Source organism: Acromyrmex echinatior, chromosome 7 (genome assembly GCF_024713525.1).
Source record: "Acromyrmex echinatior isolate Ae372 chromosome 7, ASM2471352v2, whole genome shotgun sequence".
In the NCBI taxonomy this organism is placed as follows: domain Eukaryota; kingdom Metazoa; phylum Arthropoda; class Insecta; order Hymenoptera; family Formicidae; genus Acromyrmex; species Acromyrmex echinatior.
In genome coordinates this window covers 14,646,158-14,674,028 of record NC_141858.1, presented here as the reverse complement: position 1 = coordinate 14,674,028, position 27,871 = coordinate 14,646,158, and the positions used below count along the sequence as shown (strand labels likewise).

At 27.5% G+C, this 27,871-nt stretch overlaps 4 protein-coding genes across 8 annotated transcripts; 2 read left to right on the top strand and 2 right to left on the bottom strand.

The window, feature by feature from the left end:
* Nucleotides 1-29: 29 nt before the first annotated feature.
* Nucleotides 30-4,689, top strand: LOC105153964 (odorant receptor 13a-like). Of its 4 annotated transcripts, none has more exons than XM_087408132.1 (7): nucleotides 33-173; nucleotides 893-994; nucleotides 1,115-1,262; nucleotides 1,712-2,083; nucleotides 3,057-3,258; nucleotides 3,399-3,554; nucleotides 3,648-4,689. In XM_087408132.1, exons 2-7 carry the CDS (start codon nucleotides 901-903, stop codon nucleotides 3,693-3,695), a joined length of 1,020 nt encoding a protein of 339 aa, XP_087264258.1. In that variant the 5' UTR covers nucleotides 33-173; nucleotides 893-900; the 3' UTR covers nucleotides 3,696-4,689. The 4 variants fall into 4 exon arrangements, with proteins under 4 accessions (XP_087264260.1, XP_087264258.1, XP_087264259.1 ...); XM_011069148.2 differs by having other exon boundaries at nucleotides 35-173; nucleotides 893-1,262; nucleotides 3,057-3,123; nucleotides 3,217-3,258; XM_087408134.1 differs by having other exon boundaries at nucleotides 30-173; nucleotides 893-1,262.
* Nucleotides 4,690-5,903: 1,214 nt separating this feature from the next.
* Nucleotides 5,904-11,698, top strand: Grip91 (gamma-tubulin complex component 3). 2 transcript variants are annotated; one of them, XR_015545766.1, is made up of 12 exons: nucleotides 5,904-6,209; nucleotides 6,945-7,111; nucleotides 7,228-7,357; nucleotides 7,416-7,833; nucleotides 8,021-8,523; nucleotides 8,718-8,910; nucleotides 9,277-9,481; nucleotides 9,560-9,781; nucleotides 9,912-10,043; nucleotides 10,111-10,362; nucleotides 10,588-10,869; nucleotides 10,959-11,698. XR_015545766.1 is itself a non-coding variant. In XM_011069134.2 (11 exons), exons 1-11 carry the CDS (start codon nucleotides 6,131-6,133, stop codon nucleotides 10,762-10,764), a joined length of 2,478 nt encoding a protein of 825 aa, XP_011067436.1. In that variant the 5' UTR covers nucleotides 5,904-6,130; the 3' UTR covers nucleotides 10,765-11,698. The 2 variants fall into 2 exon arrangements, 1 of the variants encoding a protein (XP_011067436.1); XM_011069134.2 differs by having other exon boundaries at nucleotides 10,588-11,698.
* A 151-nt stretch (nucleotides 11,699-11,849) lies between these two features.
* LOC105153943 (uncharacterized) lies at nucleotides 11,850-18,260 on the bottom strand. The gene is made up of 5 exons (XM_011069108.2): nucleotides 15,860-18,260; nucleotides 15,327-15,494; nucleotides 14,578-14,747; nucleotides 13,797-13,959; nucleotides 11,850-13,476 (listed from the first exon to the last, which is right to left on the bottom strand). The coding sequence occupies exons 1-5, from the start codon at nucleotides 15,864-15,866 to the stop codon at nucleotides 13,232-13,234; spliced, it is 753 nt and encodes a 250-aa protein (XP_011067410.1). The 5' UTR covers nucleotides 15,867-18,260; the 3' UTR covers nucleotides 11,850-13,231.
* Nucleotides 18,261-18,415: 155 nt separating this feature from the next.
* Nucleotides 18,416-26,164, bottom strand: LOC105153952 (beta-galactosidase). The gene is made up of 10 exons (XM_011069121.2): nucleotides 25,973-26,164; nucleotides 23,171-23,337; nucleotides 22,832-22,982; nucleotides 22,597-22,660; nucleotides 21,386-21,480; nucleotides 20,850-21,080; nucleotides 20,593-20,764; nucleotides 20,339-20,460; nucleotides 19,754-20,155; nucleotides 18,416-19,546 (listed from the first exon to the last, which is right to left on the bottom strand). Exons 1-10 carry the CDS (start codon nucleotides 26,045-26,047, stop codon nucleotides 19,148-19,150), a joined length of 1,878 nt encoding a protein of 625 aa, XP_011067423.2. The 5' UTR covers nucleotides 26,048-26,164; the 3' UTR covers nucleotides 18,416-19,147.
* Nucleotides 26,165-27,871: the final 1,707 nt, after the last annotated feature.

The window sequence follows — 27,871 nt, the reverse complement described above, 5'->3', positions numbered from 1 at the left end:
TTAATTTGTGTAGGATAGGGACAAACAAAGCAGCCACAAACGTTTATTCGTAGTACCTTACAAACCTTTGTCGTGCGTGCATATTGCTATATATCAGTATAATAGTTATTGTATACTTGAGATTCTTGTTATAAACATTATTCTGATTATTCATAAGGTGTTCATACAAATTAGTAAGCATATTCTATAAAGACATACGCAAGAAGTAGACAAAATACGTAGTCTTTTATAACATATATAATAAATAGAACCGATATATAAAAGATATGATGTATACACAGGGACATAAAGAATCCCGCACAAATCTTATGGAAAATGGCTTCCGATCAAACTATTTTAAATTTTAATATTTTGTAAACACCATTGATATGATATGTGTAAGTGTAATAAAAAGGATTTATTTCGATTTTTTTGTACTTTTTCATACAAAATATAAAGACTTCGAAGATTCATAATCCGTTCTTATTTCAAGATCATCTTAAGTAATGTCTTAAGATGCTATTAAGACCTCTGATTAGTTCGTGACATCTTAAGACTGTACTTAAAATAGTCTTGAATATAGAAATCGACTATGAATACTGCCCTTCTTAGAGTAAAGACTAAGACATTTGAAAGTTTGTGCTTGTAAGGACTTTTCAGCTTGACGTGAGTTACAAAATATTAAAATTTGAAATAACTTGAAACCCACTTCCCACAAGATTTGTGCTCTTTTTGGATTCTTTTCATATCTTTTCATTCTTTCTCATATACCTTTTTCGATATACGCAATCTCGAATGTAAAGGCATTTGTGTTCGCGTATTTATAATTGTTGCTACGTGTTAGTAATACTCGGCGTGATATTCATTTATAATGGAATTATTTTTTTAATAAATCTGTCACTTTTGATTGTAGACACAGAAATGCAGATACTCTCTTTCAATTTCTTCTTATATACCATAACTGGTTTGTGGCGACCAATTGAATGGTCTTCGAAATGCTCTAAGTTGCTATATAGTGTGTACACTTTCTTCACGCTGTATCTATTTACGTATTTCTTTCTGACTCATTTCTTGTATGTCGTCTTTGTTGTCGACAACCTGGTAAACTTGGCCTCGTGTTGCTCTATTTTCCTAGGGACAATTACCCTATTTTGCAAAGCGATTATTATTGTAATCCGTCGCGATCGGATTATCAATTTGATAAAAATACTGCAAGAGGAACCTTGTAAAGCTTGTAACGAGGAGGAGATTAATATCCATATTAAATTCGATCATTTAATCAGGTTGGTATATTTAAGTACTGACGTGACTTTCGATAATATCAACCATAATAAATAAATCGATAAATAAATCAATACTATTTATATATAACTATTTAAGAAAATTAAAACGAGAATAAATAAATTAAACTATATAAAAATAATTAAATTAGATTAATTTTGTTTTAAAGTTTTCAAGAAAATAATTCTTAAGAAAAATTAGCTTATTGCACTCTAAAATCACAAATTTACATATTTTGTATGTATTTTTCATCATTATAGCATCAACGACTTCCCGAAATATTGTACAATAGCAATCGGATAGCGATTGTCGATATTTTTCACCATACTTACGAAAAAATTAAATGTTTATTAATTTATATAATTTTAAGATAGCTTTTGCTTGTTTTTTTATCATTTGCAGATTATATATACATATATACATATTTATTATTTTTGAAATGTCCATGCAGATCACGTTCCATGCCTTATATAATCTTATGTACGATCTCGCTGATAGGCACTATAATTGGAGGAATACTTTATATATTAGAGGGCGTAATACCCTATGGATTCGTGTGGGTACCTTGGGAGTGTACTTCGTTCTTTTTATTCTATTTTACGTCTCTTCAAGAGATCGCAGCTGTGACTATTGGCATTATTGTAAACATCGCGACAGAAACTACAGTTTTAGGATTTTGCTTGCAAACATGTGCAAGATTCGAAATTCTAAATCATCGCCTTCAGAGAATGATAAAAGGTGAGAAGGAAGACATGCGAAAAAGTTCAGTGAACAATACAAGCAGATTATCAAAATACGTTTCCTTTCATCTTTGTATAATCAGGTTTGTCAAACAAATGATATTTGCTTTGTGCATGTATTTTTCTTAAATAAAAAATCGAGTTGCGCTTTATTTCATATATAAAAAAATGGTAATTTAAACATCTTCTATATATATATCGGTTAAAATTAAAATATGAATAAGTCTACATGAATATCAAGATTAGAATATTTCTGAAACTCATTTTGCATTTTTTTACTAATGATTTCGAATAATGAATCGTTAAATTTTTTACGACGTAAATGTTAAAAATTTATAGTTTTGTGAAGATGATCTTCACATTATTTCGCATTATGTTGTTATCTAAATATATTCTTTTTACAAAAATATATCTTATTTTTAAAACTATATAACAAGCCAGAAAAAATTGTAATTTTTTTTTCGTAATTTTGAAATAATTCTAATGTATTGATGGATATATCATATAATAATTCCATGTAATGTGTTGTAATAACTTTTTAGCTATTGTAATGCGATGTATAGGGTGTCCCAGATCTACCTACTAATGACAGATTCTTGAAGTTATTTTGAAAATATTCTAATATAATTAAATAAATATTCAAATACAAATATTTTAATATGAAAATATCGAGAGTATAATAATTTTTGAAACGCGCGAACTTTAAGCGATATGATTCGCTAACTTTAAATGCTTATAATTAAAAAACTATAGCTTATAGCCTTGACATTTTGGTATTAGAATTTTCATTTCAAAATAATTTTAGTAATATACTATTAGCAGATGATGTGATAGACCTGGGACACCCTGAACTGTATATATACATATATGTGTGTGTGTATAATTTGTATGAAATATATCTACATATATCTTGTGCTTTTATTTCTAAAATTCTATAGTATATATGTAAAACATCAATTGTATGTTAAATGCGCACTAACAGCGTTATAGAAGCACGTTTGAGTACGTCAAATAATATAATAAATATTTATATTATAGACTTTGCTTTAATTATAGACTTGCTGAAATGATCAACGATGTGTTCAGTCCAGTCATCTTCATTCAATTTTGCATCAGTATTTTGGTACTGTGTTCAGCTGCATATTATCTGTCTTCTAATATAACACTTCTAAATGTGATTAACTTCACAGCCTACGTATTTTGCTTGTTTGTGCAGATTTATGTTTATTGCTGGGCTGGCAACGAAGTTACACTTAAGGTAGTCGTGGCCTAAGGTAGTCCATAAAAATATATGTATATTTAGACAAAAATAATGTTTTGCAAGGGTTTTGCGACTAGAATTGATATCACAATTTCTAATAACAATTCAATTATTCTGTTTATCATTTGTTTACGTAGAGTGTTGAATTAGGTGAAGAGATATATCATATGGATTGGATATTAATGACAAGAAGCGAACAACTGGATCTACTAATGATTATGAAGCGCAGCACAAAACCCATCAAATTCACTAGCAGTTTTTTAGTAACACTGTCTTTGGAATCTTATAGCAATGTCAGTATATAAAATTAACTATAAATACTCTATCGTCGATTAATTAATTAAGAGCATTTAATTTGTATTAAATTCATTTATTTTACTTTATAGCTTCTGAAAACGACTTTCTCTGCATTTAACCTTTTGCAACAATTGTAAATGTGTTATTTGTATCCTTTGATAGTACATTGTATGTATACAGTAATTATGAGTAAATCATTTATTGCATATGATACATCTTGATATTTTTTCTAATGACGTGCATTTTTTCCAATTATATGGCGTATGTATATTATTAACTAGATATGAAATTGAGATAAATGACATACTATACAGTGTACCAAAACCACTGCATTTCCTATCAAGAACGGATTCTTTGGAACATTGCAAGAAAAAAATCCTAATATAAATGTCGAGGATATAATAGTTTTCAATTATTCTCGATTCAAATTTACGAATCACAGAACTGACATTTCGCGCGCTCAGGCATGGGTATCATGACAAGTGATGAAAGTGTCACAAGTGTCAAGTTATCTCTTGACAACATCGAAATTATCATATACAAATATGTAGCGATACTTTTATTAAGAAATTATTTCTGTAGAAAGTATATTTGTTGAAAGTACATTTTACACATGCATAATTAATATTATCAATAAAATATCAATAACGAGATATTATGACATGGATCATAATATCTCATGGATCAGCTGTCAACTATATCATTCCAACATCAAAGTGACTAAAGGTAGAGTAATAAAAATCCAGACTCTATAAAAAAACTTGATTCTCTCGAGCTTCTCTTTATCACTAACGAGCTATACTTGGTAAGTATATTTTCCAAAGTCTCTATAATAATACTAGTAAAATACTAGGAATATACTTACCAAGTATGGCAGAACAAACTTCAAGGACACGTCTAATTGTCGAAATATTAACGCATATATTACGAAATAAGTAAAATAATCTATTCATTACATTTTTAATCCTCTTCGATAAATAGGCTTTATTGCTTTATTTCTTAAGTTCTTTATGTACACACACACACACACACACACACACACACACACACACACACACACACACACACACACACACACACACACACACACACACACACACACACACACACACACACACACACACACAAAAACTCATCTACTATATCTTATAAATATTTCAATTGTTCACAATAAGCGATTATTAGTATAATAACTTTATATTACACAAAATCCGCGCAGTATACATAATATTTATATATATTACATAATATTTTAAATAAAAAATTGATGTGTTGCTGCTTTTTGTTACTTTGCAATTAATTGTTAAATTGTGCACACTACTAGTGCACCGAATAAATCGCTATATTGTAGTACCTATTACAAATATACATACTTATTTATGCAATACTATATATAATAAAATATCATATATATAATATCTTGTATAATAAAATATCAATATATGAGTTATTATTACGTTACAAGTACATTTTTATTTATAGAACGCTCATATAATAAAAAATATATAATAAAAAATCATGAATTTAATATATTGTATTATCCAAATCACCAATGAGATACTTAATATTAAAGACGGTCAGTCCTGGACAAATTTTCATGATTGCCCGAGAACTTCGAAAGTCTAGGGGTAATTGAAGAACGATGACATTATCGACAATTAATAAAAATGCGATTTCGGCAATTCATTAAATTTGTGATTTTTTTTTATTATATAAATGTTGTATAAATATAAGTATGCATACTTTTATATATTGCTATAGTATCTTATATATTACCGCAAAATTACGAATTTTTCTCTGCAATTGTCATCTCTGTTGATAATCAAACTCGGATAATAACATTAAAATCACAATTTTAAATAAAAATCGAGTATTATTAAATTTTAAACATATATATGTACTTACGAAACTAATAAATTATGAAATTAATACCGTATTATTAATTTTTTACTCTTAATCATTTAAATTTTCAGTCACGCGAACTTTCATAAGAATCGATTGACCGTTTTTAATAGTATCTCGTCGGTATTTAAGACGATCTTAAAATAGGAACGAACTATGAATGCCGAACTAAGCGGCTCGCTTCGGCCGTAAAAAGCTTTTCTCATCTATTGTGTTTGAAATATTTTACAATTATTAAACTATTGCACTTTTCCACATAACGATAACAACCCATATCTTTTAATTTTTAATTTCGCAAAATTAATATTGCAACACATACATTACTAACAGACATCGCTGACTTGGCTATCGGTTGTTTGAATTACGTAACGTAATTCATGATCGATATTTTAGTTCTCGAGTAAGGAGCATGGTGGCACTGTTTTTATGTTCATTACTAATTTTGCTACTAGCCGATCGAGACTGATCGAGACATATGACTCATGTGTTGTATGTACAGTGTATACACAACATACACTGACGTACATGTATTTTGCCGCTCAATTAAATTGCGGAATAATTGGTCCAAAGACAATGTTAAACACTTAAACGGTGTCGTGAGGAATAAATATTGTATCTCTGTATAATACAACATCAAGCAAGATTATAGGAAACATCACGTGATATAAACATGAATCCCGCTGAAGCTGAAACTATCGCTGATCTGGTTCAGAATATGATTATTTCTCTATGTGGCGAACAAAAACCAGGTTAGTTTTGAATAAAGTTACACTGTTGTCGGAATATTAACTGATAGAAAATATCAACTGTATGTTATTCAATTACTCCAATTAATTGCTACACAATTCATTTTTTAAATAATGTAATTAAGAGTTATTAAGTTATGTCTCATATTTCAGTAATAAAATATTGCTTAATACGAAGAGACATTTTTCAAAATATATTATTTTGAGAATATATAGTAAGGTAAATTAAAAAACTTAGAGCAGGAATTTTGACGGGTCTTGATAAAATTTGATTAATTTGTATTATTTATGTTCTAAAATAAATCAAGCTTATTCGAAAAAGTCATTTGCATGTAATTTAACCAAAAGTGTTGGACATAAAGTATCTTAAGAATTAATTAGCTTCAGCAAGGTGGCATGCTTCATATTTGTTTTTTAAATCTCTGTACATTAAATTGTACATTAAGATGTAGATGTAATCTTTTCAATAGATTTGGATTCTAGTATATACGTGCCTTAATAAATTATAATTGTCAAATTTTTCTCAGATTTTTCATATTTTAGTATATACATTTATATTTAATAAATATAAGTTGGTGTGTATATAAATATATAAATATGCAATATATATTGTAAAATAAAAATCTGTAACATAATACACACACACACACACACACACACACACACACACACACACACACACACACACACACACACATATATGTACACACAAGCTAAAACATTTGTTATATCTTATAGAATCACTCAGAAGATTTATGCGTTTTTCTCTTGGCTTATTGTCATCTACTCAAGGTATAGAAACATTAAGAGAGGATGAAGTAACCGTAGCAACATATATAAAGAGTAAATTATCACCACGAGACGCAGTACAGTTTGATAAACTGCATAATGATTTAAAAGATGGGGTACAAAACAATTTTGCATCTTTCTAAGCATTTTGTTTTGATCATATTTATTTTATTTATAATTATTTGCACCTACAAATGTATTAATTTTTGCATCAATCTTGTTCTTTCATTAGCCACTGAAGAATCGTATAAGCATTCTAATATTTCTACTGAACATGGGCCAGTCGGTGGAACAAATAAAGGACAGGATCTTTTCATTTCCAGATATGAAATCGGAATTAAGCCCAATTGCATCAACTAGTGGTAAGATTAACACAATCAACATTTATCAGAGAATTATCTAATTATTTTTTATATTTAGGACAATTGTCACAAACGTCATGTTCTCCAGCACAAGTTGTATCATTAAATACTACAGAAACAAGTTCAAAAGGATTATTAATACATCCAAATAAGATATTCAATGAAGAGTCCATTTCAGAAGATGTATTAGTTCAAGACTTGATATATTCTTTTCAAAGTGTCGAAGGAAAAATTTTAAAGTTAGACTCCAGCTATGGATTTCAGATAGACCCTGTAGCAAAAATTAATAGATCACAAAAACAAGCTGTTTTAAGACTGAGTGAACTGGGATATTTACATAGTGTAGTGCGAAAAGGATTGGAGAGAATGTCTGTAACTGGTGCAGGCAGAGTCACTGATAGCTTTGTTGCTGCATTACATAAGGAATTGTCAGAATATTACAGATTTATAGCTATAATGCAAGAAGAAGTTAATAGGTAAGAATTAGATACATACGGTATATAATATAGTATATAGTATCTCAAAGACATGAGGTTATATTGTACACAAAGTTATATTGTTTTATAAATCCAATAATAATTTTTTTTTATTTGGAATACACTTGGAAAATATCTGTAGTATAATATTATTTATAATAAAGTGATATAAGCGTAATAATTATAGGTCTCAACATCAAATGGTTACATATGGAGTTACATTATCTCATTTACATCTTTGGGCATGCGATCCTTTGGAAACTCTGAAGTGGTTAGCAAGTATAGTAAGAGCTTGCCAAGGTCAAAAAGGTGGTGCATTAGCATCGACTGTTTATGAATTCAGCTATCATGGAGATGCCATTGTGAAAAATTTAGTCAAAAGAGTTTTGGAAAGTGTTTGCAATCCTTTGTACAACATGTTAATGAGATGGATCGCTGATGGAGAATTAGACGATCCGTATAAGGAGTTTTTTATTCAAGCGTGCAATGATGTTAGTGGAGATAGAATGTGGCATGAAAAATATCAAGTGAGAAATTCAATGGTGCCATCTTTCCTTAGTAAAGCACAAGCGAAGAAGATTCTGGGAACAGGAAAGAGTATTAATTTCTTACGTGAAGTTTGTAAAGACTTTTCACCATGGCAAGATAGACATGCGGATATGTTCAGGAATACTGATGAGGAATATAATGGTTAGTAATAATAATTATGCCAACTATTGACAACTATTGTTAGAGACAAGATCGTAATAGTGTCTTTCTTGATAATATTTGCGTCGGAAAATATTTGCAATTTATAAAAAATTTTGTTAATGTCAAATGGATTATTTACTTTAGCTTTGTCTAACTCTTGGATATTTAATATTTTCATATTGTTTTTCTTCTAGTTGAAGTCTTTTTCGATATGGATCCAGATGGTCGTTTACAAACTATGATGGATGCAGCATATAAAGAAACTTCAACAAGAGTTGTTGAAATATTGACAAAACAATATCATCTTATGGATCATTTGCAGGGGATTAAAGGATATCTTTTGCTTGGTCAAGGCCATTTTATTCAACATCTTATGCACTTATTAGAGTAAGAATATCTCTTGTATAATATATATTTTAATATATATATATATATATATATATATATATAATTAATAATAATATTAATCTAGATTTTAAAATATTGGGTCATCTAAAAAGTATCCGCAGTTTTTTGTCACTAGATGTGTCACCAACACCATCTAGTGACAAAAAACCGCGGATACTTTTTAGATGACCCAATATATTATTAATATACATTATTAATATATATATATATATATATATATATATATATAAATTATATAATATTATATTAATGATACATGCAAGAAGAAAGAAATGATATATTTCTGTGTTATATATATATAATATTTTTTTTTAAATCTAAAAAAATTTCAATTATACATTTCAGACCTGAATTAGCTAAACCAGCAAGTTCTTTATATCCTCATAATATATCATCTATACTTGAAATTGCAATAAGGGCAACTAGTACAAAGTTAGATGATTTAGATGTGCAAAAACGTTTAGACGTCAGATTATTAGCACCTTCAGAAAGTGAAACAGGATGGGATGTTTTTATTTTAGATTATAATGTTGATGGACCTATAGGAACGGTAAAATATTATTACAACGTATTAATTGTAATCTTTAATCTACATTAAATATTTGAGAAATCATAATTAACTTGTTAGATTTTGGAGCCATGTAGACAGACATATCAAACGGTCTTCTTTGCCTTGTGGAAGGCAAAGAGAATGGAATCAATTTTATCTGCTATTTGGAAACAACAAACAACATCAGCAAAAATGTTCAGAAAAATGCCGGAAGTATTGCCTATCCAGAATCATATTCATCTAATTACTAGTAGCATGGTTCATTTAGTTCATCAAATGCAATATTATTTTTTATTTGAGGTAATTTGATGTGTTAAGCTATTGTTAATAATTTTAGATTATTAATCTATCATTAATTTAATAGTGGACAATTTTATGGTGAAAACTTATATATTGCACATTAACAAATAAAAAATTTAATTAATTGAAGGTAATCGAATGTTCTTGGGATACATTTGCGAAGCAACTTCTTCAGGCGTCATCTCTTGATGATATAATTGCAGCTCATAGTCATTTTGTTGATTCTGTAAGACATGGTACATTGTTGGATGAAAAATCCCAAGTAAGTATTAGATGATATTTATATGTACATACGAACGCATATTTTTGTACTATTCTTGGTGTTACAGGAACTTATGGATCACTTACGCTCAGTTTACAGTCCAATACTAGACCTTCAGAATCTCGAGGAAACTTTCCTTGCACGAGCTACTCAGGAATATAAAGCACGATTAAATGATGATAATTTAGGACGTGAGCAAACAAAAAAATGGGGTCGTACAAATAAAAAAGATCAAGAAATTGAAGAAAGAGAGAAAGCATTTTCAAAATACCTGAATACACTTTCAATACAATTAAGACTACTTTCGAGAACATATCAGGTAATAATGATGTGAAATATTATATTCTGGTTTTGTATTTATCATTATTACTACTATTTTCTTATCTACATTCTTTAGTCGTTATAAAGTAATAATTTACATATTGTTCCTAAAATGAGATGATTTGTTTAAAATGAGATATAAAAAACAATTGCTTTCTTTTAGTGTATTTATTTTTGTCTTTGAAAGAAAACAATGTTTTTGAAGATGTATATTTTTTTTCAGGATCGTGTGAAAAAATTTTTATTAATGCTTGCTTCCGCTGAAGATGTATCGTTGCAATTACTTAGTGTACGATTAGATTTTAATGAATATTACAAGAGTAAAGATAGCCGACTAGTTGTGCCATTAACTTATCAACATCGCAGACAAAGTGATCAAACATTTTTTGGATGCAAGTGACAATTGGAGGCAGAAAATTTATTAGAAACCTTCAATGATTCAAGTCACTTTTCAAATGAATGCTGTATCTCAACTGACCAAAATTCATCTGATATTAATAATAAGGTTACAAGCACATTTGATTTTTCCATTAATCGTCCTTCTTCATTTTCTTCTTTATATCGACATCATGATACCACCAATTTTTTTTATAGACCACACTCATCCAAAATGATAACAGATGTCAATGATTCTGTCGTTTTGCACAAAAAAAGTTATAGAACAAATTTGAGAAACGCTGAGTTAAGTAAACGTACATTTAGAATATTTTTGGAAAAACAGATATTGTCACATGTGGAGATAGAGATTCAGAAAAATATTCAAGAACCTCAAACACCATTAACTCCTAATTTTAATTTTGATGAAAACGATTTTACTTTGAACAAGATACGATTAACGCTTTCTCCGTTCCAAACAATCGTACCCGAAAAGAAATCATTTATAAAAAATAATTCAATCCTATCAAACTTTGAAATGTGTTCCAGTAATAAAGCTGTAAAAATAACTAATGCAATCGTAAATCGTGACATTGATTCTGAAATTAATGTATATGAAAATTCTGTTCGAAAGAAATCAAAAATTTCTACTACACTTGCGTCTAATCAAAATATCTCAAACTCTAAAATGAACATAACGGTTGATAAGCAATCCGACTGTACATTGATATATGCTAATAGTCCAGAATGGTTTCAAGATAACGAGACTGTATCAGTTCATGGTTCTTTACTAAGTGAAACTATTTCAGACATTAGCACGTACAATTCAGATTTAAGAAGAAATACTAATCATAAACGATGTCGTTGGAAACGCATACTTTTTTGTTGTGTTAATTGAATTTGTTATTTACATCAACTGTACATCAACAATCAAAAAATATATATTTGAGAAAGAAAAATCTGTTTCTATGAAATTTATATATTTTTTTATATTTTTATTTCTTTATAAAATTATATGTATAATTCAAGTATATGCGTTCACAATTCACATACTCTGAATTAACAATTTTTTAATACTCACTAATATTAATGTTAGTTGTATCGATAAATGTTGATTTATGAAATACATTGTCTTTATCTTGCATTACTTACGCACTGTTTGCTGCATTTCTACAAAATTTTAATATTTAAGATTTTGTGATTATTAGAAAATAATATTCAAAATATAATTCATAAGCAACCTATAATCCGTACTTAATTGAAAGAAAATTAAAATTTATATTTTTTATTATAAAATATTGCTTGGATAGTATGTATAAAGTAGTAGTATCTTTCACGTACAACGTGGATAATAATATTTTATTTTTCTGTTACGATATATACATTTCATAATGAAAATTACAATACTTTTATTATCTGCGAAAATATTTAATATTTTTTTATTTTTATTAAAGATATTATATATTGATATACATTTTATTTTTGTAGACTTATTAGTTATGAGACATAATAGTACATATTCTCATTCTAAGTTGCACACATAAGACAATACATTTGTATTATCTATATGCCATATTTAATAAGTTTTATTCATACTTAATTTCTTGCCATATTAGAAAATTAATGCACTTTAAAAAATATAAGCTATTTTTATATTATTGATATGTATTGTATATTTAATATTTGTAATAAATCTAGTAATCACTTTTTTCTTTTATTTACAATGTTGAGCAATAAAAAATGTAAGTTGTTATTTTAAATCATTAAATAGAAAAGTGTAATAAATTAAGTGAAAAATCCTATTGTGTGTTCTATTATTGCTTTATATATATTAATAATATTTATATATAATATAATATTAAGTAAAATATGTATAATACAATATTAATAAAATCCGTATAAGTATTGCATTTGATAAAAAAAAATAATTATCAGTTTTATAAATTTTATTTACATTAAGTAATTTACATGATTATTTGCATGATTATTGACTTATATTCTCAGTTTTCCTACCAACAATAATAAATACTGTTTTCCTCTTTGTAAAATCTAGTGCATAGAAAGATTTAACTGAAAGTTGAGTATATTAATACGTATATTAATTTTTTCATTTAGTACTTTTGTTTTCACAAATGATTGATATGCTCTTAATTTATCAATTTATAATTTATTGCATTATCTTCGATCTTTTTTTTATTTGCATTATGTATTATATTGTTTTTCGATTTAAATAAAAATTAAAAATACACTGGTACAGATATTTGAATAGAGGGAAGAGAGGTAAAAAAATTGAAAGGCAAAATCTAGAAATATTACTTTTACTCATATATATGTATATTGTGCATTATTATATTATACATTTCTTTTAGAATAAACATATCCTTTATATGTATATATGTGTATATATGTATATATATTTTTTCTGTTAATTATTACTTTTATAGAAGTTAATAAAATTTGGTTTATTAATTGCAGAAAATATAGATAATAAATTAATTTGAGAATTGTAATGGCATCCAAGAAAGAGAAGGCCATGGATACATTGTAGGTAATTGTATGTAATTGTTATTGAAACCTTCAAACTTGATAATCTCTATGCTTGAAATACTATTCTGTGTACTCGTATAATCAGCTGCATTATTATTTGACACATTCAAATGCTGTAAACGCTCATGAATTCGTAAATCATTGATGACGGGAGACTTCTGATTGCAGATATCGTAATAAGAACGATCACCTATAAGAATTTTGTATATATATTTATATTATAATTCGTTATATATTCACTACGATTAGAAAATTATTTATTATTTGTCAAGAAAATTCATGTCATAGATTATAAATCATTACGTCGCACAAATTCTTATTAAGAGATTATAAATTATTTTTAAAATTATTTTAAAAAATAAGAAATTTTTAAACATAATTTCAGAGATTTTTTTTCAATTCTTACTATTCTTTATTTATATCGTTGTCACAATATCAATAATTGTTTGTATAAAAGTCGGTGTACAATAAAATAAAATAAATTTTATATTGTTAAAGTATTACTATTACCATGTGATTTCATATGATGATGCAATGCGCCGAATTTGCAAAATCCCCTATTACAGATGGAACAACGTAGAGGCCAATTACCGGTATGAGAATATCCATGAGCTCTTAAATCACCGGGAGTTGGAAAAGATCGTCCACATTTATCACACTTGTGTGGTTTCTCCTGAATTTTAAATTATATATATATATATATATACATACATATATATATATGTATATACACACACACACACACACACATACATATATATATATATATATATATATATATATACATATATATATACATATATACATACATGTATACATACATCAATTATATATACATATCCCATTTTAACTACTCCAGGTAAATAAGATAAAATGTTATAGATGAAAAACTAATTTCAAGGAGAATATTTGGTCACGTATTATTCTTTTTCTAGATGAAAGAGTCAAAAAGATATAAAAATCATCTCTACTTTTTGAAATGGAATCGTATGATTTTTTAAATATAATATGATTCCTGAAATTATTCTAATATAAAAATATTAGAGTGGAAATATTAAAAAACCAGTAGCTTACGAAATATTTTGTATGTATTTTTTAAGATATTTGCCTGCGGCAATTAAAATGAGACACGCTCTTTCTCTCTCTCTCTCTAGGAAGAAATTTACTCTAGGAAGAAATTATTTTATAATGATTAATTTATTCTCTCAATTTATTCTATATATATCAAATTGGTCATTTTTAAGTCGCATTAGTAATGCATAATACTCCAAGAAATTCAGAAAAAAAATACCTTATAATGCGTCATGCGATGATAATATAAATTCGATGATGCTGTAAAACGCTTTCCACACATTGGACATTCATGAGGACGTTCACCAGTATGAATCCTAACGTGTGTATTTAATGAACTGCTTGTACTGAACATTTTACCACATATTGCACATCCATGTGGTTTTTCGCCTGAGAATAGTTTTTTAAATGTTAACTACATGTAAGAATATGAAAGAAAAAGTTACTTTTTAAATCAATTTTTTATATTTATAAAACTCTTAGTATATACTATTATTTATAACTTCATAAACGCTTGTAATTTTTTGTATCTCACGAAAAGTTAAATATCTGGATGAAAAAAAATTAAAAAAGTACTATTATTAATTTTATGTAATTTAAAAAGAAAATATTGTGGAGATAAGACTAAACACAGAATTAAAGTTCTATCTTTCCTTTTTAAAACGCATTTTTGAAAAAGAATTTCTCTACATTTTTTTTTCACATCGAGATGTTTAACTTTTCATAGAGATACGAAAAAATCGCAAGCGTTCCCGAATTTATAAATGATATGATATATACATATATTTGTGTATATAGTATGTCTGGAAAAAAGTTTTCACATAGCAGAAATTCCAAAAAAATCAACGAATTCAGATATCAGTCTTTCTTTAAGGTTCTATACAGTCTTCTTCTCTCAATGTACGCAGTAGATTAGAATCTATTATATTATATATCTTGGAGAAAGGATTAAAAGAATCTCTAATTTACCTGTATGCGTTCGCAGGTGTCTTTTTAAAAGAGAAGGTCTGTCAAAACTTTTACCGCAAGTTTGACAGGGAAGACGTCGTTGAAATTTAAAAGTATTAGTAACATTAGTTTTCCATGCAGTCCCGTGTCTGCTCAAGTCCAAGGGTGCATTTTGCGTTACATTCCATACTATTGTAGTAACATATTTATTCAGTTAGTTAGATGATAATCGTATCTAATATAAACCTACTTTGTAAATAATTACATGATAAATTTAATAAATAGCACTACAGTATGTCTTACAAGTCAGTTGGTCATGTGACTTATTGTTTGCATCAATTAATTGTTCAATTAAATTATTTATTAAAATCTCCGACACTATTTTGATAGTTAATAAGACAAGAAATATTTTCACACAAAAAATACGTAGTTTTCAAAAACAGAAATATTTTAAGGTGTATCTATTAATTTATTATCCATTTCAACATACTCCTTTACTATCATAATTTAATCTCTATTAATAAATTTGTATCTCAATTATGTTGTACACTTACCGAACATTACGATAATTTGCTGTTATCGATAACTTGTCAATTTTCAATGCACAATTTAATTTGAATGAAGAATTGAATTTAGGACAAATAAACAAGTTTTGACGTATCAAATTACACGGTTTTTCACACGCGTAGCATATTACTACTTCGGACCAGATTAAACGTGTGATTAAAGGTAAGAAACGATGCAACCGCAAACGACTCTTCGGCGCATGTCAAAGGCGGCGTTTTTCATAAAGGGCGGAGTTTGATCGCAGTAAAATGCTTTGCAATTGCTTGTGTAATATATCTCAGAATTGCTGTAAAACATTTATTCTTGTTATAAATTGCAATAAATCAATAGAAGAATGTTACATTAAATTAAAGAGAATATAATCCATGTGCTTCTGCCCATATCATTCACATAAAAAATTTCGTTTAAAGATATGAAAATTCTTTTTATCTCCAAAAAGATTTGACATTAACGTCGACTGTATAAAACTGGCGCAAAATCGTAAGATAATATACGTAGATCAAAACTGTTCGAGTTTTTAAAATATATATAATTAAACATTCTTTAATTTATTTTTTAATATTTCAGTATGACTTTCAATTTCTGAGATAATATCGTTACATTATGCTACTGTTACCGTCTGGTACTAATCATTATCTACGACAAGGGGACACAATATAAGTTTTACAAATAGCGTAGCAAGAAAAGGATACGTAAAAGGTTTAGATCCGTTTAATAATTTCTCTTATAAAAAATTATACGTTTATCACATGATAAAAATTATAGAATATCCAGATATTAGATCAGATCATACTTAGAGAATATCTTTTTATGCAACTTCGGAAATTTTATAAAGTTATACAGAACATATCGTTTGATTTTACATCTCTCTGTAAACCATATAAAATTCTCAATCAGAGAAAAGAATGGCTATTCTATGATTTTATCCATTGTAATTATATTTCGTTAATGGCGTAAACGGCGATTTAAATCTAAAATGCCATAAATCTTAGTCAGTTGACTTGCAAAAAGAGGTGCTTCCATAACCGATCTTCTAATTCGCATTCAACGAAAATATTCCTCGTTAAGTTTATAATAACATTGCGCGTTTCTCAAAAAATCCATTTGTTTATAGATTTATGCCACCGTACAAAAATACGTTATGTATATATCATTAGATCGTGAGACAGATTATTATATGGATAAAGCTTATGAATCAGGTACAGCTGATAGTGCTTTGTCACCGTACTCATTATTATCTATGGCATTCGCCTACGGAAGCATTGGCACGAAAGAGGAGGTGAGATAATTCGTCGTGTGGCATCGGGCCATCGGACGTCCTGCCGTGCGAAACCCTCATTTGTCAACGGGGAGGATATTAAAGCTATTGAATGTCTCGCAGGATCTTTACAAATCGGTTCTTCATCGACCATAGGCAACAATGTGTATATTTTTGCTGTGTAGTGGTGTAGTATTATCGAAACTGATCGATTTTTCCGTAAACTGCCGCTAAACGTTCTCGGTCTTTTTTCAGCTTAGATATTCGGATAATGTGTTCTCAAAACAGTAAACCTGTTGACAGGTCAATTAATATAAATTCCAAGTTTCTTCTCGAATTAATAATTCTCTAATTATAATGTTATAAAATTTTTCTTCAAGGAAACAGAATATCCTATCATTCTCATGAGATATAGTGTTTCATCTAATTTATTTTATCGTAGAATATTTTCTCGCGGTATAACGTCGATTTCGTAATATGATATTCCATTTATAAAAAGAAAGTCTTTTTTTATAAATAAAACGCTTGTTCTTTGAAATGTATTGTTTACATTAAAAAAATTTATTTGTGTATTACGAATACCAACATATCGCAAATATATTGTATTTCAGATAATAAAGAACAACATCCATATTTATTTTCATTCTCATATATAATCAAATAATTCTCATAAGGTCATATTTATATTTAATAATACAGTTTTATAGTTTAAATAAAAATTTTCTCATGTTATCTTAATTATTTTTTAAAAACACGCAGTTTTATTGAAATAATTTTTGATCCAACTATAAATCGTCACCAAACTTTTCGTATTATTACTTTCAAATATAATCATTCAAATATAAAAGAAAAATTAATAATTTTTTCATAATTTGTATATTTGGTTGAAAAATACATATATATATATATATATAATACGTCCTTAAGTACAAATGTTTATTTAAGATAAAATTAGAATTAATTCCCGTATTCATAGCCCCTATTCAAGCTTACATTTAAGGCTTACTTAAATTTATCTTCAGATATTCTACAAATTATTTTATTGACTACAGAACATCTAAAGATAAACTTAAGAAAGCCTTAAATACGGGTATGACTATGAATATGGGCACAAGGAAGCGTTAAATATAAATACGGGCACTAATTATGAATACCGGGATAAGAATCTTTCTTTATTGTAATTGAATAATTCATACTGTTAAATATTGATGCGCGTAGTGCCAGGAATTTCATAGCCGACGTATCCGAGATAAGACTCCTCGTTGTTAAAGTAATTGTAATCAAATTGCCTTGTACAATCATCTTTATTTTAAAATTGAATTACAAGACCAGCAGTATTTAAAGTTTCGCATCCGATGCCTGTCTGTCTGTCTGTCTGTCTGTATACTCTTTGATATGCCAATTTACATCCTTCCTAACCGAATAATTTCGAAATATAACGATAACAAATGAGTCAACGGATAAACAGAATTTCCATATTTATATGATTCAATATCCTTGTTAAATATATATTAGATAATTTAAGTCTTAATTATTACATTTAGATATTAACTCTTTGATAATTATGGAACACATACGCATAAAACTTAATAAAATTTTATATATTCATATGTTATATCATAATTTATAAAATCACGCTAGCATTAATTGTTTATTTCTGTTAAAAAGACAATAGAATACGAAATAGAATAGATAGATTTGTTTTATGCTTTCTTTCCTCAATTTGGAAATATCTCACTAAATTCCTTATATGTTTTTTAAGCGTTTATTTTTAACTAAATTTATTTTTAATTTATTTTTAAAAATAAATTTAATTAAATTTATTTTACTTTATTAAGAAAGAGAGAGGGTATATATAAATCATGTATTAAAATAAATATGTTATCTCTCTATAGAAAAGGATAAGTAAACTATTTATAAAACAAGTATAGAAATGTGATATTTTGAGATATTTCGTTATATTGTATTAAAAACAAGAAGCGTATAATCTAATAATATTTCTACCTAAGTTATGAGTTTATAATGTATCCAAATTCGGTACAGACTGGAACTTCATCTTTCTCGTTTGTGACACATATTCCAATTCCAATATGATCAACTCATTCTCGCCTTCGCGAAGATAAGGAGCTGGTACATACAGGGTTATTTGCGGACCTACTAATGGCCAGTATCTCCCAAGATTGTGACCATTTACAAAGGCTACTCCTTTTCCCCAGCCAGTGGTATCTAGATACGTATCTAACGGTTGCCCAACGATTGTAAATTTTCCACGTAGAAATACCGGTCCCTTATTTAAAGTCCCACTGTCAATGCGTATGGTTGTTAAGTCCCGCAGAGAGGATACGTCGGAAAATGCGTACCCTGTCATATTCCAATTGGTTAATGGTATGCCACTGATATTCACATGCGATATCCCCTAAGATACAATCAGATATGAAAAGAACTCAAATATCATAGCATCGTACGTTTAATTAAAGCTAAAATGTCATTTGCTTTTATTGAATTAACATATATTAGTATATCATCATGCAATACATATATAAATAAAAAATATTTAAAAAAAAGGTCATTATCGTTGTGTACGCATATTATTCTATTTTAACAATTTCCTCGAACCAATTACCTTGAAATCGTTAATTTCATTGCCGAAATTCAAACGTCCTTGATTCTCCACCAATAGACTCAAACGGTGGCCGTAAGGACTTTCTAGTGGTATAGTAAATATCTTATCTATGCGACTCAAAGTGCCGCGTAGTTGATTATCTATATAAATCAGCGCTCTATCCTTTGTCGTTGCTCGCAATATAGCCGGGTCCGAGATAGAAGGTGGCAAGTTCGTCTCGTAAAGGACAAATCCTTGATTCACAGAAAGAGCCTCGAAGGTTTTAGGCTGGTCTCCAGTTGCCCGGATCACCACAAACGGAGATCGACTATCGAGCAATTTCAGTACCGGTTCCAATAACACTGGACCATAATTACCTTTCGGAGATGCAGTCGGAAGGGACATGTTTGGCAATGGCAAATACTGTAATTTCAAAGCGCACGTGAACTTGACTTACTTGACTTACTTGACTTACTTGACAAAAGAGATATGAAATGTTTATTATATATTTTCAGTATCTGATAAAGAGTAATCTTTTTGTAAAATATGAAATGTCAAATAGAAAATGTGATAGCGATATTATTACAAAGAAAATCACAAACATACGCGACCAATAACATCTCTTATAGCAAAGTATTTAGGTGTCGGATCTCCGGCTTCGGTCAAAGGAGCATCATAATCGTACGAAGTCAATTGTGGATTGTATACACCTGCCCCACCATTAGCTCCTGTCGATGGATATTCAATGTCATTGAATAAAGTACATATAATTAATGTGATTGATATTAATTGCTCCAAATATTATTTTTACGAGAATTTGACTTGTCAATTCGCGAAACTATAACAAAAAATTTACTAACCAGAAGTGAAACCAAAGTTTGTACCCCCATAAAACATGTAAAAGTTAACGGAAGCACCTAGAGCAAGCATTTCTTCCAATGATTTTACAATAGCTTCTGTTTTTGTCCTCTGGAAGGGTTCTCCCCAATGCGTTAACCAACCTGGATAGAATTCAGAATTCACCAACGGGCCCTACATATCAATTTGCAAACTTGATCGAAACATCTTAATTTTATTACATAATTCATGATTTTTCTTAAACAGCAATATCGCTTACTCTTGGCTGATAAAGACGCATAGACAGAAAACTGTTGGTCACGTTACTGGCCGTTCCAAAGTCGACGGTGGCATATGCCCCAGATATGAATCCGCATCGGAGTAAAGACGCGGCTGCACCGTCGGTTGTATACAAAAGAGCTTTATTACCGACTTTTTTAACAAAAACTTCTTTTAACATGTCCATGTACTCAATATCACAAGCATAGTAACTTCCATATTCGTTTTCTATCTATTAACGTGGTTGATATTGGGATGGCAGGAGACAATAATGAAAGGAAAACAATAAAATTGATAATTGACATATTAAAATAAAAATATTTAAGCGTATATCTACGTTAATGTTTACTTCTTTTCAATCTGCTTTCGTTATTATCAGCTTTATTATTATTTATTGTATAAATGAAATAAATAATTTTTAGCGGATATTAATATTAATCTAATACCAGATTGTTAGAGCATAGAATAACGATAATACTGTAAAACAATACTACCTCGGAAAATACTATCTCCATAAATATTTTAAGTAAATATTACCTGAACCATAATTATCGGTCCTCCATTACCTCTTAAAAGTGGGCGTATTTTACTCAATATCTCATTTAGATACAATGTGGCATATCTTACAAAATCTGTAGAAATAGAAAAATTTCTATAAAACAGAATTTTTATAAAATAGAAAAATAAGTTTGATTCCTCAATTCGATGTTGTAAATTTTATTAATATATCTATATTTACTGTCAAAGAAAAGTATAGTGATAGTAACATAAATTTTATATTATGTGAAATTAATATACACGATTGAATAAACTATTTTATAGTTACAACAAATATCAAATGTACATTAATTCTACTTATAAAATTTAGTTCACATTAATAATGTCATCTGTTCAGTTGTCATTAAGTCTTTTTTTCTGAATGTATTTTAATAATAAAAAGATGTAAAAAAAGAAAGTATTAATTATTATTAATGAATGTTGCAGATCATTGCCATTTCAATTGTATATCTATTTCCGCGGAAATAGAATATATTTAATTTAAAAAATGCCTGAAAAATGATTCTTTTACAATTCTCAGAATAATTTCTCATAATCTTATTTCGATCATATGCTAAACGAGAAATTAAAAATAAAAACCGCATTTTTAACGACGAATTATTTCTATTCTCTTATACCTCAAAGTTGTTACATATACTAACTTACATATATTAACATTTGGAAGGACCCCGTTTGCCTATAAATCGATTGCCTACAACATCGTTTGCCTACATCACTTTTACCGACAGTTTATTTGCGCACAAAAATTATTGCCTACAGATTAATTGCCTACATGCACTTTTGGTCACAAATAAAAATTTCAGAAACAAAGTCATATTTGCTTATATGTATTATTGCACATAAAATCGAGTCATAGGCAATAATTTTTGTGCACAAATAAACTGTTGGCAAAAGTGATGTAAGCAAATGATACTATAAACAAAAGGAGCCTAATATTTTTCTCCTTATTGTTATTATTATTGATTCTTCCTAAATATGAATTTATATATATTATAAAAATGCATTGTGAAAAAATATATTATAAATTATTTTTACATTTTCTATATTTAAAATCGTAATAAATATAATAATATATCTACAAATTTCCTATTTTTTTCACAAATTTACTATAACACAAAAAATTGCAAAATGTTTTTTCAAAGCCTAAAGCATATTTTTACAATGCACAGTTTAGCGAAATTACATCTTACCTGCATCTTTCGTACGCAAATTTATATTTGGTACTTCGCGAAGCAACCAATATGGTAAACCACCCTAAAAGTAGTTATGTTAGAATTATCAAGATTGTAGAATAATATGTTTTCTAAATAGTATCTATGGGAAGAAGAAAGAGTAAAAAGATGAATTTTTAAGTTTCATTTCAGACATGGAAGAAAGATAATTTATTCCAATGATTTTATACAATTAATGTACCTATATATTTACCATGTCTCTTTCAGCGCAGATATAAGGACCCGGTCGCAACAATACAAACAAGTCTTCCTCTTGCGCAATATTTAAGAAATTTACTAAATCTGCATCGCCGGTCCAATTAAATTGACCTGGTTCCGGTTCGTGAAGGCTCCATTCAACGTAACTACATATCGCGAGGATAGATAAAAGGCAAATTATTTCGTTATTATTTGTTGGCTACTTCGAGACGTATTATTTTAAATTTAATAAACAAATAAAAGATCTATTACGTGCAAATGTGTTTAATTTCCTGACAACGATGACTTCCTTGTATTTGTCATATAAATTGTGAAATTACAAAATTCAACTTACGTTGAGATAGCGTTAAGTCCCGCGGCTCGCATTTTTCTTAAACGATCTCTCCAATATTGTCTAGGCGTTCGAAAATAATGAAAACTACCGGAAACATATTGAAAGGGTTTCCCATCCAATAAAAACTGATTGTTTTCATAATCGACATGGAAACTGTATTGCCATTCCTGTAATAATTTATTCTACATTCCTGCTATAATAATTTTATAAAAAGTAATAATATGATGCTGATAATAATTTCTAAAATACCGTTTAATCCAGTTACTGTTAAATAATATTTTATTATATTTGTATTAGGAATCACAATGATATATTTGAGAAACTCTTATTGGGCTCATTTCATATTACACTATGTCAAAAAATTAAGAACTCACTTATTTTGACCTTCGAAAACAGGTAATTTTCAAAAGAGCATAACCTCATAAAAAATGATTATAATGAAACAATTAAAAATTTTTTTAAACCATTTTAAAATTGAAGTCTCTTATACATTTTCAAATTGGGAGTTTAAACAACAATCTGATTGTTTCTTTTATGGAGCTATACAGATATAAATGAAGATCTGTCAAATCTAAAAATTTTTTACAAACTTTGCAAAGTTTCATGGTGTGAATTAAAAATCACACAAAAGCAATTTACTTTCGAAAGAGTAAGTGTTTATCTTTAATTTATAACTCGTATAACTTTTTTTAAGTTATTCAACATTAAAGCGTCTTTTTGATTTTGATTACTCATATAAAAGATAAATGGAGTAGCACTTGATATTTTAAAAAAAATAAATAGAAATACAAATTTTTTTCTTTTAAATGAACATATCATGTATATATACTGTATATATAAAACACATAAACAAGCGTAAATCCGTGCAACTTTTACACAATACATGACGGATCTACGATACTGCGACAGAATAAAGCAAACACTATTTTGCTTTGTTCTAATCCAAAGTCGTTGCTCCAAATACAAACGACATAAATTAAGATCATAATGTTTTTAACATTTTTCATCATATATTAAGATAAGATATATCAAGTTGAATGATAAATTTGTCGATCAATCGTTTAATTTTTAGAATCTTATATTATATTATATACGAAAAATTCTATAATACATATAAAAAAATGATAAAAACACCTTAAATAGAAAACTTAGTTTATTAATTAATACTCTGCATTTTTATAATTCATATAGCACATGTATTTATGTATATGTATTTATGTATATATTCTACCATATGCTACAAGTATACATGCTTTCAAATTATTGATACAGATGTCATTAATTTATAATTTTCGTTACATCTTTATAAACCGATTAGCAAATTATAATTAAAGTATCATTTGAGGTCTGTTATTGTAACCAATTGATTCTCTATGTCTTTCTCGTTTTCTAACTTTGCCCAGACCATTCCATTATTATGACTCTGATAAGTTAATCATAAAGATAAATTTATCCATTTTCATAGAAACATGTAATGCAGCAGAATATCTTTCATGAGCGGAATATCTTTCTATTACTTCTCGCAATGAACATGAATAATTTTAAATATATACATGTACATACATGTAATTGTATTGTATGTATCAATTTTTTATTTTTTATCAAAATATCCTATGTTATATATATATAGTTTAAATGCATAAGTTTAAATTTTATTAAAAATTTTAATTAAACTTTAAATAACTTTTTTAATTAAAAAGATGATGATCAAAATTTAAATGCACTTTAAATACAAGTTTATATGTAAAATATTTTTAAAAGACTTTAAATTCAAGTAACATTTTAGTTGCATTTGATCAACGTAGATTATAAATGGGATACGAGGTCGAGGACAATTGTCAATCGGTAGAATCAATTTACTTTTATGATTGCTTTATGACTTGCATTCAAAAATTTTATGATTTTTATGCGAACGAATACATTATGCATGAATCTGGTTTTATTTAATTTTATATACTTGTTATATTTTATTTTTTTAATCAAACGTAATATCCTCAATACACATTACCCCAATTTTAAAACAAAATGACAATTTTAAGAATTCTGATTGATATGGTATTTTGTACCTATAGTTTAAAAAGATAACCAACTGATCTGTGAATAAATAAATAAATCTCATTTATATAAATATAAATAATGACCGCGCGTTTTTGAAATACAATATAAAATATAATAACAAAACCGACTAAAGACGAGCGAATGAATTGATTAAAATTATGATATTGATTAAAATTAATGTGTATTAATGCATATTAGAATTAAAATGGTATAAACGGAGTAAAGAGTCATGGAAGTTAATTACGTTCAATTTTAAACTCATTTATATATCTTTCTAAAAGTTAAAATTTCTATTTAAAAATTTTCCACTTTTTCCTAAGGCTGTTGTCATCGTTAATTCCGTTTAAACAATCAGTATTAATTTATACTGCACTTACATAGTTTTCGTCCATCTGTGCACGAAAATGTATCGTATTTTTGTATAAATATTAATTTATATAAAAATATATTTTAATTGATTAATATCATTAGTCTAATTTTCTTAATTTCGGCAAATTAAGATATAAAAAATGCAAAATTTAATAAAAAACAAATAAAAGTAAAGGCTTTTAATATATAAAGATTCTTTTAAATATTAATCTATGGCTTCATTTAAAGTTTACAATGAACATAAAGCAAAAAAAGTCTTATATTATATATTTCAGAGGAAATATGTAATAGAGCAAAATTATCAATTTATATAAATACATATACATGATCATGAATATAAAGAGAGTTATATAATAGAAACAGTATTTAACATACGTTATTTGGTAGGTTAATTGTCTCCGACATAGCTCTACTTAATGCCAAAATTATCACGAACATTAATGACCACATTTTCGAACGAGATTTTTAATATTTTCGTTGTACTTGATTTACACTCTTCTAAGAGCTTGTTAATTCACTATCCACGCTCGAGCGTTACTGACGGAATTGACGACGAACCTAAGATAAGTTACATTGACATTTAAAGTTTATCATCGGAGAGATACGGTGCTCTTCGGTCATAAATATGCTCAAATCATTGTTTATTATCATCTTTAATTATCATGCAGGTAAATATTTTTTAATTGAGAAACGTTATCAGAACATTGCATTGAGGAATTTTTAAATGACGCATTCAAATCATCAAATGCAAGTTCTTTGTGCGGGTCAAATATAATAATATAATAATATCCTCAAAATATATTTTTATGATTTTTTGATAATAAAATATAATCTTTTTTCGCATATCATGTAAATTTATTGTTTCACATATGATTCTACTAAAAAAAATTTATAAGATTTCAAAATATTCAAGACTTTTTCATTCGTGAAATACATGCTTTAAGAGATGTTATGCTTTAAGAGATGTTATCCTAGAAGTTTTAAAATTTTTCTCTAATATCTTTATCAATTATCAATATTTTGGAATATAAAATATATACTCATACACACACACACACACACACACACACACACACACACATTGATTCAACATACACTTCAAACAATTGCGACCTACCACAGAATATGTTTCATGCGCAATTAATAATAATTACATTGAATATGTTTAATTTTTCTTATAAATACAGCCTTATGAAGTTTCACATAAATTATAATAGTCTTTTAATAAAATAATGTTAAAATAACAATAAATAATATTAGGTGTTGGAATTAATTCGTAGCGTTTTTTAATGAAAGAATGTTATTTATTTCACATGAGCATTAAAAAATACATTAATGAAAGTACTTCCCATCACTTGTAAAACGCTACGAATTAATTCCAACACCTAATATATAAACAATAATTGTTATTAAATTCTTAGTATTATAAAAACTGCTATATTATCTATATAGAAGATACTTTCTTAGATAGTTTATACTTATTTATGTTTCCAAAGTTTTAGCTTTTATTTAAGAAATATAATTCAAAAATAAAGTAAAAGTATGATAATAAAAATCATTCAGTAGATCCATGACAAGCGCGTAGTCAACATCGCAAAATATATCAAACCTCAAACATCCATGTAAGTTTTAATTAATTACCATTAGTCTAATTTCAATCTTATTTATTAAATATTTACCTTTGACGCAATTCATTATCTAAGTAAACTTGGAAATATAATGGACAATTTTGACATATGGATGCGAATAGACTTTATTCACAGTTCACATTAAGACGAATAATATTTTTGTAAATTTTAACACAATCTAATTTTCTAAGTGCAATTAAAGACAATCTTTGTATATATTTTAATTATTCATTAATGTATTTGTTGAAGAGGATCCAAATCAAGAATCGAAACGTTCTTATTTAATTATTATTTAATTGTTTTTGCAATAAAACTCATTGCAATTACATCTAGCATTGGCTCTCAAAGACTTGTTTATTCTTAATTGAATAATATAATAAAAATAATATAGAATAAAATAAAATAATATAGAAAATCTGATTTAACAAATTTGTAGATTTCAATAGACTCGGTTCGAAATTTTTTGATATTAAGATTAATTCCGAATTCAGATAATTTGGATATTCGCACTTGAATAATTACATAAACTGTACATTATATATAAATTTCAGTACATTATACAGATTTATTTTATAATTTATTTATTATTAATATTCTCTAGAATAGAATTTAAAAATCCTAAAAAGATATATGTATATTAGACATA

Coding starts and splice junctions, on each gene's coding strand:
- LOC105153964 (XM_087408134.1), top strand. CDS start 901: ATGCAGATACTCTCTTTCAATTTCTTCTTATATACCATAACTGGTTTG. Junction 1,263..1,711: donor AAATTCGATCATTTAATCAG/GTTGGTATATTT, acceptor ATGTCCATGCAG/ATCACGTTCCATGCCTTATA. Junction 2,084..3,056: donor TTTCATCTTTGTATAATCAG/GTTTGTCAAACA, acceptor CTTTAATTATAG/ACTTGCTGAAATGATCAACG.
- Grip91 (XM_011069134.2), top strand. CDS start 6,131: ATGAATCCCGCTGAAGCTGAAACTATCGCTGATCTGGTTCAGAATATG. Junction 6,210..6,944: donor ATGTGGCGAACAAAAACCAG/GTTAGTTTTGAA, acceptor TATATCTTATAG/AATCACTCAGAAGATTTATG. Junction 10,044..10,110: donor TGTTGGATGAAAAATCCCAA/GTAAGTATTAGA, acceptor TTGGTGTTACAG/GAACTTATGGATCACTTACG.
- LOC105153943 (XM_011069108.2), bottom strand. Junction 14,748..15,326: donor ACACCTGCGAACGCATACAG/GTAAATTAGAGA, acceptor AACTATTCTCAG/GCGAAAAACCACATGGATGT. Junction 13,960..14,577: donor ATCGCATGACGCATTATAAG/GTATTTTTTTTC, acceptor TTTAAAATTCAG/GAGAAACCACACAAGTGTGA.
- LOC105153952 (XM_011069121.2), bottom strand. CDS start 26,047: ATGTGGTCATTAATGTTCGTGATAATTTTGGCATTAAGTAGAGCTATG. Junction 20,156..20,338: donor TAAGAGATGTTATTGGTCGC/GTATGTTTGTGA, acceptor TTGAAATTACAG/TATTTGCCATTGCCAAACAT. Junction 19,547..19,753: donor ATGAAATTAACGATTTCAAG/GTAATTGGTTCG, acceptor ATTGTATCTTAG/GGGATATCGCATGTGAATAT.